The 12,334-nt window shown below is 40.4% G+C and overlaps 1 protein-coding gene across 5 annotated transcripts in view; it reads right to left on the bottom strand.

The window, feature by feature from the left end:
- crocc2 (ciliary rootlet coiled-coil, rootletin family member 2) overlaps positions 1–12,334 on the bottom strand; it is a 32,685-nt gene that overhangs the window by 15,978 nt on the left and 4,373 nt on the right. For 3 of the 5 annotated variants that reach the window (XM_026305519.1, XM_026305522.1, XM_026305520.1), the window contains exons 5-14: positions 7,596–7,763; positions 6,995–7,078; positions 3,930–4,033; positions 2,816–2,960; positions 2,248–2,354; positions 1,566–1,763; positions 997–1,093; positions 718–807; positions 494–628; positions 149–348 (exon numbers count right to left, since the gene is read on the bottom strand). In XM_026305519.1, coding sequence (XP_026161304.1) covers positions 149–348; positions 494–628; positions 718–807; positions 997–1,093; positions 1,566–1,763; positions 2,248–2,354; positions 2,816–2,960; positions 3,930–4,033; positions 6,995–7,078; positions 7,596–7,763 — 1,328 coding nt within the window. Of the gene's footprint in view, positions 1–148; positions 349–493; positions 629–717; positions 808–996; positions 1,094–1,565; positions 1,764–2,247; positions 2,355–2,815; positions 2,961–3,929; positions 4,034–6,067; positions 6,103–6,994; positions 7,079–7,595; positions 7,764–11,598; positions 11,663–12,334 lie in introns of those variants that run through there. The other 2 variants (XM_026305521.1, XM_026305524.1) reach the window with 2 other exon arrangements.

Below are 12,334 nucleotides of genomic sequence, written 5' to 3'. Positions count from 1 at the left end.
CAACATCCTTTTGGGTTAATGAAAATTTCACATCTAACAAAAAAGTTAGATGTGTAACAGTACAACTAAAGTAGCCATTTTTTATGTACAGTTTTGAAGCACAAGCAAAATCTGGAAAAAGTATAATAACTGAATGATCAGGAGGTACCTGGAGATGAGCTCCAGTGAGCCACGATATCTGTTGCTGTCTCTGAGGCTTTCCTCTAAGGCTGTTTTAGCCTCCTGACTGTCCCTTCTTAGGCATTGAATCTTCTGCTCTAGTTCTCTCCTCTCAGCATCCCTTGTCTGCTGTTGATTACGCAGCATGTCCACTTGCTCCAAGGCAGCATCTAGACACCCACGCAGGTCCTGTGGTTTGTACAGCATGTGACACCATGGTTATGTACATTTAGAAACTTGAGTGAAATACTGTCACAATGTGACAGAATATTGTTTCTCTAATATATATATATCCTGTGAAATATATGAACAAAGAGTCGAGAAGATGAAGCACCTGGGTTTGTTTCTGGTGCTTGGAGAAGGCACTCTGCACAGCCATAAGGGTAGTGTTTCTCAGAGGTGTCCAGCCATGCAGAGGTGAGAATGACACAGTCTCAGATACACCACTATCATCTTCTCCATCAACGAACTGGACATTAGTCAGAGTAGGAAAAAATTAGGGTTTATCAAAATCTGTGTAATCTACATAATCATCATCTATAGTTAATTTTTTCTGACCTGGTGAATGTGAAATAAAACCTTTTGGAGGGATTGGATCTCCATGTGGAGGACCTCCATCTCTGCTTTATCCTCTGTTCGCCTTGTCTCCTGAGCAGGAAACCATTTAAGGTCAGATAAGCAGCACACATAGAGCAAACATGACATATCCCAGACTGCAGGCCTCTAGACAAGGAAGTTGTAGAGTTTATCAAACCTAAAGTCCAGACTTTAGTCAGTTTAGCACCCTTAACCACCCATCTATCTGCCACCTCCCATTTCTGATTCCCAGGGTCCCACCATCTTGTCCAGAGTGATCTGCATGGTGGTGAGGCTGGCATCCTTCTCACTGTTCTGGCTCTGGAGGTGCTTCACCATGTCAGCCAGCTCCAGGATTCTAGTTACACCAACATGCAAAGAAATAGACAGAGACTTACACACACACAGAATTCCCTGAGCAACTGGATACACAAGACTGATATGTACTCCTCCTCTACAAGACCATCAACACTATCATGTTCTCTACATAAAATCATGGGATTAACAATGACTTTTGATAAGATAAAAAGGCAGCTTAGATCCAGAATACAAAGGCAGTGACAATCCTGCAGTCTTTGCCTGACATTCACAGGAGATGGTACAAAATCTTGAATGCAATAGTCACTTTAAATGGCTTGAAGTGCAAGAAATTGATCATCAAAGTCTGTGATGGATTAAACTTGACTTTTCATTCAGTCATTAGAAACTTGTGATTTCTGCAGTTGATCAAACGGCTGCACTTCAAGATCAGAATTATTAAGCAATAGTCATAGATGGTGTTTTCAGGAAAAAGGGAGAAAACCATATAACAGGTTTTGAGATTACTTTACCTAGAATTAAGTTCAACTTTTTCTGCATCCCAGCGGCCCTGAAGCTGCATGGCCTCTTTCAGCTTGTCCTTCAGCTGCCTCTCCAGCGCTGACATCTCCAGCCCACTCTCCTGCGTTACTCTGGCTTCTAAGTTCATGCAGGCAACATGCAACTGCTGACGAGCAGTGACACACTCCCCACGTATATCAGACAAAGTCCTGTTGAAAAAATGTGCATTTAGGTTTACAGAATGTATAGTAACATATGAAAGATCTGAAAGGGTAAAGAAACATGACGGTCATACAGTTCTAAGTCACCAGTCTAATTAAGAATTGTATTTGAAAAGAATGGATGTCTTTAATGAGCAAGATACTGCCTTTGAAGTGTCTTCACTTTAAGTTACAATGCAGCCCTTAGTACTGCTCACATTAGTAAAACATGATAGAACACATGCCTTATACGGCTCAAGCTTTGACCTGATAGATGATTTCAACAGTGAGCATGGACACCTCAAGCCATTTGTCCCCCCAGTTAGGAAACAATAAGTAGTGGGACAGGCGACCCTGTGACCTGTTCCACTTTGATGCTTGGTTTAGAGAAGTAGATTCTGGTTGCAGTTATGAGTGTGAGACACAAGAGGGGTGGGGGGTTCTTGTGGAATCCTGGATTGCTGGAGGGATTCTGGCAGCACGCCATGCTCACCTGTCAGTGAAAGTCCTCAGCTGGGTGAAAGTGCTCCGCAGGGAGGCAGCCTGGCGCCACAGTGCTCTGAAGCGAGCCTGTTCACGACTCAACCGGGAGGCACATGTCTGCAGAGGGAAACAGACAAGGGAAATAAGAGACTGGAGGGTGGGTGGTAAGGGTTGCATACAGCAAACAATGGCACCTCTCATTTTATTGTTATACCAAACAGATGCAACGCTGGAACTCCTGGACTCATACTGGCACACATACCACATACATACAAATAATTGGATTTCCCTGAATCAACAGATGTAGGACATTTACAGCACGAACACCAGATTGTTTGCACAAAATTTTCCTCCCCCTCAGCTGTTGGAATGTTTTCACAGGAAACAACAACTCAAAAATCATAGCAATGAAATGAACAGGGAATGAGAATGAATTGATAAAACTGGCTATGAATGGAATTCCTACCCCTTGTGAACTCAGCACTTCAATTGCACAATCTCTGTGCAGAAAGGGATAAATTTGAGCTTCCCCTGTTGCCATTCTGACTTGAGCGTTTCATTTTTGTAATTTTTCTCACCTCTTGCTCTTTTCGCAGAAGGGTATCACACAATTCAACGTCTTCATGTGCCTTCCATAAGCTCTCTGTTAGTCCCTGGTTGACAGTGCTTGCCTGTTCCAGTTGTTCCCGCAACACTGAGTTCACTTGGCTGAGACTGGCACACCTGGAAAATAACAAGCCTTATGACACTGAAAAACCATTCGGTACTCCACTGCCATGACAGCTTCGTGTAACACAGCCACAGGACCCAAATTCTATTGTTTATATAGTCAGCATGTCACACTTACATCTAGATCCCTTAGCCTTTAAATCCACACATGCCAACTAAACTTAAAAGCTGAACATTTGTGACAGTTTTATAATGCACGTCAACTTAGATTTAATTTCAACCACATCTGCTTGCAGTCATTTACAAAAATGTTTACATCATTCTCACACCCAATACACACCCTCCTACAGTAATGCATGTCCACATCACTATATTCAGCTATCTGTCTGAGACTGAGTCATGTTTGCATGTGTGTGATGTTATTATGTTGAAAAAGGACTGAAATGCAGGTAAACAGATATTCCAATGATCCCAGTCCCTAGCAGAAACATAAGTGATGGTCGTAGATTTGTGGATAGGCCTGTAAAATCGGCAGTGACTGATCAGAAGCTGTTAAAGCTTCTGCCATTAGCATTTCCAATAACATTCTACAACTAAATAAATCACAGGGCATTAAATTCTGGCCTCAACAGCAGAGGTTGACCCACACTTAATGTGAAGCATCATTAAAATGTTTTGGCGAGAACTAGTATATTACCACAAATGTTTTTTGAAAATGCTGCTGGGAATATCTCTGGTCCACTCTCAAAAATATTTCTCCCTGATTTCTGCTTCTTAACAAAAAATAGAGAAAGGAAAATGGCAGCACATGTCTAACAGGCATATCCATGAACGTACTGCTCTGAGTCTGCATCCAAATAGAAATTGCTGATTGATTTCTGGACTCCAAACTTAGTACACTTTTTTTTTAAAAAACCTAAAAATTCCCAAATATATTACTTATATATAAAGAAAATGTACAACCGTTTTTTTTTATTGGTTTGGTAACCTGGCTATGTACTCTGTGTGGTCCCCATTATTCACCTCTTCTGCTCCTCCTCCAGCTGTGCAGACTTCTTTTGGATAGCCATACTGAGATCCTGCTCTGTCCACTGCTGATGCTGGGCTGAGTCCAGGTGGGTCTGCAGCTAAAACACATGCACATCACCACTATTGCCATCATGATAGTGTTTCAGTACATATTAGCAGTAGTAAGTCAGAAGTTGCCTAATATGTACTAAGCAACATCAATACAATTGCCAATATAAACTCACTGGGGGGCATTCAATTAAGAATAACTTGGATTTGAATGACATAAAAACTCCATGTTTACTTTTCAGTTAGGCATAATTCCTTTTCTGGTTGTTAATATTATCCTTACTAGAACAACTGAATTTAGGTTAATAGGCATAAGAGATGGAAGGACAGAATTCTTAGACTATACAATGCTGTGATAATTAAGATTACAGATAATAAGTCTAGCCTGCAGATAATCTAGATAAGATTTTATCCATATCCATGTGCCTCTATGCAGTCACACCTTCTTTTGCAATATAAATAATTTCTTTATTTGACAAATTTGTTTGAAAAATTTCACGCAGAAATAAATGAGAAACTGCTTAATGATGGTTTTTAATCATGATAGCAAGTGTGAGTTAAGTGGTCAGGTCAAAACGTTTCTATCCCATTCACCATAAGGAGCAGTGTGTCCTCTAGAGGACCCTAGCAAAATGTTTAGACTGTAGTCAACTGTAGTCGTTGACAATTGGGCCACTTTCTGGGGAAAACCCAGTCTGGTAGTGAGGGACGGCATCCATAACTGATCACCAAATTGACTTACTCTGTCTTACAACCCCCAACTGCTCCCCGGGCGCCACAGCGTTGGCTGCCCACTGCTGTGTGTGTGTGTGCACGGTGTGTTTGTGTGTTTTAAGTTTAAGTTTACGAGTTTCTTTACAAATAAAATCACAACTATTAGAGATCAAATTCAGCAGATGCTGAAATACCTGCAATAAATGAATCCTCTACTACAGTAGCTCTTGAATCATCTGTAAGACCTCAGTTATGTTTAGATTGCTTCTCTCCCATAGATCTCTCTGAATTTACATCAGTAGTTGCTTCATCTAAATCATCAACGTGTCTCTTAGACCCCATCCCGACTAGACTGCTTAAAGACACCCTGCCATTAATCAGCTCATCTTTATTAGACTTAGTAAATTTATCTCTAGTATCAGGCTATGTACCACAAGGCCTTTAAGGCTGCAGTAATGAAACTCTTACTCAAAAAGCCTAGTCTTGATCCAGGAGTCTTGGCTAATTATAGACCAATATCCAACCTACCATTTATTTCTAAAATCCTTGAAAAAGCTGTTGCTAAGCAGCTATCAGACCACTTACACAGGAATGAACTATTTGAAGATTTTCAGTAAGGATTTAGAGCACATCATAGTACAGAAACAGCACTGTTAAAAGTCACCAACGATCTTCTCTTAGCTTCAGATAATGGACTTGTTTCTATACTTGTCCTCCTAGACCTTAGTGCAGCATTCGACACTATTGACCACAACATCTTATTACATAGATTGGAGCATGTGACTGGTATCAGAGGAACAGCATTAAAATGGTTCCAATCCTATTTATCGGACAGATTCCAGTTTGTTCATGTCCATGATGAACCTTCAAGGCGCACAAATGTTAGTTATGGAGTTCCACAAGGCTTTGTGCTAGGACAGATTCTGTTCACCCTGTACATGCTTCCTTTAGGCTATGTCATTAGGAAGCACTCTACTAATTCCCACTGCTATGCAGATGACACTCAGCTGTATCTATCTATGAAACCTGTTAACACAAACCAGTTAACCAGACTTCAAGCATGTCTAACAGACATAAAGGCCTGAATGACCAGTAACTTTCTACTTTTAAATTCAAAGCAAACAGAAGTTATTTATTTGGGCATAAAAACCTCAGAAATAACTTTTCCAAAATTATAGCTACTTTAGATGGCATAGCCCTGGCCTCCAGCACTACTGTGAAAAACCTTGGAGTTATTTTTGACCAGGACATGTCCTTTAACTCACACATAAAACAAATCTCTAGAACTGCCTTCTATCACCTGCGCAACATTTCCAAAATTAGGAACATCCTGTCTAAAAATGATGCAGAAAAACTAGTCCATGCGTTACCTCAAGGCTAGATTACTGTAACTCATTACTATCTGGATGTCCCAATATCTCCATAAAAAGCCTCCAGTTAATCCAGAATGCTGCAGCCAGAGTCCTGACAGGAACTAGCAAGAGAGATCATATTTCTCCTATATTAGCTTCTCTTCATTGGCTCCCTGTAAAATACAGAATAGAATTTAAAATCCTTCTTCTCACATACAAATCCCTTCATGATCAAGCGCCTTCATACCTTAAAGACCTTATAGTACCATATTATCCCAATAGACCACTTCGCTCTCAGAGTGCAGGTCTACTTGTGGTTCCCAGAGTTTCCAAAAGCAGAATGGGAGGCAGAGCCTTTAGCTCCTCTCCTGTGGAACCAGCTCCCAGTCTGGGTTCAGGAGGCAGACACTCTCACTACTTTTAAGGCTAGACTTAAAACCTTCCTTTTTGACAAAGTGTATAGTTAGGGCTGGCTTCAGGCAACCCTGAACCATCCCTTAGTTATGCTGCTATAGACCTAGACTGCCTGAGGACCATTGGTGCACTGAGCTCCCCTACCCTAACCCTCCCATCGCTTCCCTTCCCTTCCCTTCCCGTCCCCTCCTCCCCGTCCCACCCTCACATGTACCCACAAACCCACAAACCTGCAGTGTTTATTTGTTGTTTATTGTTGCTGTTCTTTTCTCTCTCCTCTATCCACTGACCCCAACCGGTCAAGGCAGACTTGGCAAACTGAGCCCGGTTCTGATGGAGGTTTTTTCTTACGTTAAAGGGAGTTTTTCCTCTCCACTGTCGCCAAGTGCTTGCTCATAAGGGATTTGTTGGGTTTTTTTGGTTTTTGTAAAGTGCCTTGAGATGATTTGTATTGTGATTTGGCGCTATACAAATAAAATTGAATAGAATTGAATTGAATAGTCTTATTTATTGTAAAGGTGCTACACATACCACCAACTTCATCTTCTCAGACTCTGAGGTTTTCTCCAGGACAAGCTTTTCTAGCTCCCCACACCTCTTCTTGTACTGAAGAACCTGGTATTAAAAAAACATACAGGAGCCCCAATAACACCACTTTTTTAATGTGTAAATTTCAGAATTGTGAACTAAACTTCAGTTACGGCATTTTCTGGACTATAAGTCACACTTTTTTTTTTATTCCTCTGGCGTGTAGTATTACTTATATAGTGAAGTGTCTTATATGTCTAAATTTATAGTAATTTTGTTGATTAGTCACTAGTGTTAGATGGCACGCTTGGCATTCCTGCATTAACATCCAATATTCACTGAATTAAAGATAATATACCGCAGAAAAAGTAAAAACATTTATGTTCACAGTAAACGTTAACTCCTAGTGTAACAAGTGAAAATGAAAGAGCTATACTGCAAACTTCAAGCTGCAGGTAATAAAGTATGCAGCTGAAACTAAGTTTGAAGTGAGTGTCAACATTTAGGCAACCTGAGAGAGTGGGAGGACATGCCACTTCACCTTCTGTTATTGCTAAAAGTGACTTATACTCCGGTGCAACTTATAGTCCAGAAAATATGGTACCTTGTTCTGCAGCTTCTGAACAAGCTGGGCTTGTCTCTGCTGGGCCTCCTGGAAAAACTGCAGTTTTTGTCTGTAAGCTCTCTCCTTGTTCTGCAGTTGCAAGGATCCTTGTGATAAACTGTCCTGGTCTGAGTCTGCTGGTGACTGCAGCAACAGCATCTGATCAAGCTGGATGAAATGAAAACATATGAACTTTAGCCAACTGGACAATGTCACAGGATATTGCATGTTACAATATATACAGTAGTACACATTCACTCTGAGTGAAGTTTATTTTTATTTTCTATTATGGATCATAGCAACAGCCCTACAACAAATCCTTATTACATCATGTATGTACAGCATGTGCTCAAGATATTAATTAAAGTCTATTGCCAGGTCTGCAACTGTTGTTGTAGTGTTGTACTGGGCTGCATTACACTGAACTGTATGGACATTCCATCTTTCACAAGGACTTATTGTACAATAAATGTGTTGGATTGTAGATAATTATTTGTGTGTACTCAAATCTGTAACTCAGCTATTTTATCTCTGCATTATCTGGATATACTAATGATCAATAGTTGGGATAAGGGATAAGTTTGCAGATTCAGATAAATAATTTAGCAGTTTTCAACAGTCCACTGTGAGGTGTCTTTAAAAAAAAAGTTAATGCATGGGAGCTTTGCTCAATGCTTTTTTGTGGTATTCTATGACATCTTCCATCTTGCAATACTGAACTCATGATTTGTAATAACTATCGTCACATAATTTAATGATAACAACACTAATGAGATTAAATATTTACATTTCCTCATAAAAATAGACACCCTGCAATGGTTTCAACAACAGTTGATTGACTAGACAAATATAGAGGTCCACAGCATTAGGGATGGACAAATGGTGGCTAGAATTAAAGACAGGCTTACAGATTGCAGTATTAATATTGCTCTATGGAATGTCCAAGTACAGTATATTTATATATTGGCCTTTATGTATTTATGGCCATTGTATGCAAAGCATCTGTCAAATATCAAAAATCTCAATACTAAAAACACAAATGCATTGGTCTGCCTCTTTGTCTAATCTCATATCCTCTCCCATATCTGAAATCCAAATGTCCTGTAACCTCTCAACCTCACACAACCTAAACTCCCTCGGCACCACCCACTCTCTATCCTGGTGCCAGACACCCTGTCCTCACTAATACAAACCACATGGCCCTATAGCACTACAACACACTGCATGCCTCCAGCTGCCCTTGCCGACTTCTCATTTAAAAAGAGAGGAAGAGAACCCCCTCCCCTGCAACACACTCCAAACCACCATCAAATCAACCCTACGACCCATTCCCTCCCTTCTTTCTTCTGTACCTCATCTCTTCGCTGGGTGCTTAATCTCTCCAGCAGGCTCCCAGAGAGCCAAGACAATAGTCTCACTGTTCAGCACTGGAACCAGCCACTTTGCCACCATTATTAACACATTTTCAAATGCCCTTTCTGAATTTTATACTACAAACTACAAATGACCATCATGCACTTGGCTCTGTGCTTTTGCTGCTTTTCTCTGAGGACCTAGAAAGCACAAAAGCTTCTTTTACTGCCAGTTGTTGAGGTGACAGCTTTTGGGACTGAGAAAGGAGAAACAACATGGGCGGAGTATTTGAAACACACAGAACTGCAGCAGCTGTGTTTAAAGGGACTCCTGGAAACAGCTGTGTGTGGAGCATTAGTGATTATGCATCTTTTGGCAGCAGTATAGCAACAACGCTGACTTACTAACAAGCATGTACTTAATAAACATGCCTTAAATACATGGATATAGCACACAAGGTTTATTACTGCTAAGAGGATAATCTACATTTAGGACCCTTATAGAGGGTCTAATGGTGTTACAACACTGGGGAAAGGGTCCACAGTGCAGCTGAGAGCACACTGTAATTCACCAATATAACTCATAAAGCCATATCTAAATTATAAGAAGAAACTTATAATTACAAAAGGATAAAATATTTCCACATATTTGCCACTAATAAAACTATCCCAGGAAGCAAAGCCAACATAATGACTGAAATCTACCCAGAAAATGAGTCAGTTGACCACCCACTGCTATTACCTCTCTGGAAAAATGCACCAAGTGAGTGTAATGCACACTGTAACAATGAAGGTGTTACAAAGATTCTTTGATTAGGTTGCAGGACTCAGACAAAGGTCTTGTTTACTTTAAAGCAACCCTGTAGAGTTTTTGACCACCAGTATTAAGTAGCAATATTGTACAATCCATATGCACACTCAAGGCGTTTTGATGACATCAAATGTTTAGAAACCCTTATTTGTTTTCAATAAAACCCTAAAGGGCACCTTTAAAGTCATGTATCCCCAAACCAATTTGTGTGAAAATTACCACAATTGACACACTTCTGAAGCTGCAAACTGCAAACCATCAGTAAAAACATTATTAAATCCAAACCTCTAGTTTGGAACAGAGTTAAATTTTCCTTATTTTAAAATTGACTTTCTATATTATCTAAACTCTGTGTGGGCTTCCTAAAATCAAAAACATTATCAGAGAACCTACATTGCAGTAACATTCCAAACCTCATAGATCCATAAGGTTAAGGTTAAGAGCCATAAGGTTAGACAAATACAATACAATTTTGATATACTGTACTGTATGTTCTCTTCAGTCTTTCAGCCATGCAGCATGTGTAGTTTAATAACTACCACTGCTGTGGTCTACTCCTTCTCTACCTTACTGTGCACTCAGTGACTATGTGCCCCTGGCAGCTACTAAAGTTCCCCGCCCTACCCTGATAAGGAGAGTTTTTTCATGCTGTAGTGTGTGGGCTTCTTGCCAGGACCTCGCCTCTGCTCACACACTACAGAGAGGATGCTTTTTTTTAAAGGGTTTCTCCCCACTCACTTGTAAAGCAGAAGGCCAGGGGCTGCTATGGATTAGCCATGCTCCATACAAGAAGCTCCCAAGAGGGCGCCATAACAGTCTGTTGTAGAGACCTCCACTTTCATTAAACTCTCCTACACCACCATCATCCTTCCTTTGCTTGCATCATTAGATCTCTTCACCTTCATCTCATTCTCTACTCGTTTTTCAACACAATACCATGCAGTGGTAATTGTAAAAAGGCACGACAGAGAAGTGAGTAATCTTAGTTCTCCATTTGCCCTAACTCAGGGGCTTACACAGCTTACTAGGGGACCTGAAGTGTGCTCACTGAACACCCTTGCTATTTACGATCTGTCTCAGATCAAAATCACTCCAGAACAGCATCCGTGGCCTCTTAAAGTGGTTTGAGCCCAATCCCAATAAAGCCAGATTCTTTGAGGTCATCCACTACCATACTACAACAATGTTAAAGATGCAATTTATACAAAAGCAGCCTTTTCGTCATGGTATGTTTTATGCCTCCATATGGTTGCTATGGTCCTTTTTCTTTTTTCCAATCCCAAGTATGTGTTTCTTAAGTCCTGCTTAGGTTTCCAAAGTAAAAGATTTTTCAGTCTCCTAAAATGTGCTTTGCATTAGCTTTTTATATTTCTTGATATTTATGATTTGTGCCACTCCTTGTATTGTCTCTTTTGATAAATATTTCAAACAACATCAAGGGATAATCTTGCTTTGATTCATCTGCCAACAAGCAACAAGAGAATCATTTTCAAGGCCCTTGTGAAGGCTTTGGTGTTTGGGCCAAAACTTGCTGCCTTGCTCATGTGGTAGATCAAAATCCAATCCATTTCAGTTACCAATTTATGATTACAATATTCTCTCACTGACCTAATGTCACAATATTTGGAGATCCAATAACTTGCCACTTATCTAATCTTTCAGTTGGGTCTTGTCACATGCTTTTCTTAATTTTTCTCTCTTCTCTCCTACTATACAATAGTAAATTTGTATAATAGAAGTCATATAGATCTCTACATTTATCTATACAGAAATATATTCCCAGGCATGTCCAGAAACTACTCCACATCCTCAGTCCTCTTTCTTTCCATCTCTGACTCACCCAGAGCGACATCTGGCCATCCAGCCAGCATGTGAAGGGTTACAGCTGCAATCGTTTTCCCTGGCTTGGCCTGGACCCAGAGGTTTAATAAAGGGAATTAATGGAGTGCACTATCTGTCAGATTCCTAAACACAGCTGGAGCGGATGTCCATCGCCCCCAAGCTGCCCAAAAAACTTACTATCCTACTTCAACAACATACACGTTCCCCCTTCCCCTCATATTACCCCCTGAGTGCTGACTCTGTGAAAGAGCCCCAGCTGATTGTGAAAGCTGTTTATGTATCATCACTGACTATAATTACACAATGTGGGATAACAAACAGGGAGAATGAAAGTGAGGAGGGGGGTAGCTGCTGTGAGTGTGTTACCATGGCGTGTACTTTTTGGTTATGGTCAACAGCTGCAGTGATGGCATATAAGGATACAACTGATCTTTCTAACTAGGGCCTAACTAAGAATTCGTGCTGTGTGTTCACAAGTATTCATGTGGCTTAGCAGCATGTAACACAAATCAATAATACACACAAACGCCCACTAAGACAGTTCAAGACTTTACAGCTGAATAGACACTTTTGACATGTGAAAAGGAACTAAAAAGTGTGCTCTATGTTGGACTTTAAAGCAGGGTAACATGAGCAGCCTAATGTCAAATGTTAATCCTTTCATCAGAAATTCTGCAAGTGGAAGGGCTTCTAAGTATACAGTATTTTCTATGGGGAATGCAATTAATATTTAC

This window comes from Mastacembelus armatus, chromosome 4 (assembly GCF_900324485.2).
Source record: "Mastacembelus armatus chromosome 4, fMasArm1.2, whole genome shotgun sequence".
Taxonomy (NCBI): Eukaryota; Metazoa; Chordata; class Actinopteri; order Synbranchiformes; family Mastacembelidae; genus Mastacembelus; species Mastacembelus armatus.
Note: the sequence above shows the minus strand (reverse complement) of the source record. Positions and strands in the feature narration are given on the sequence as shown.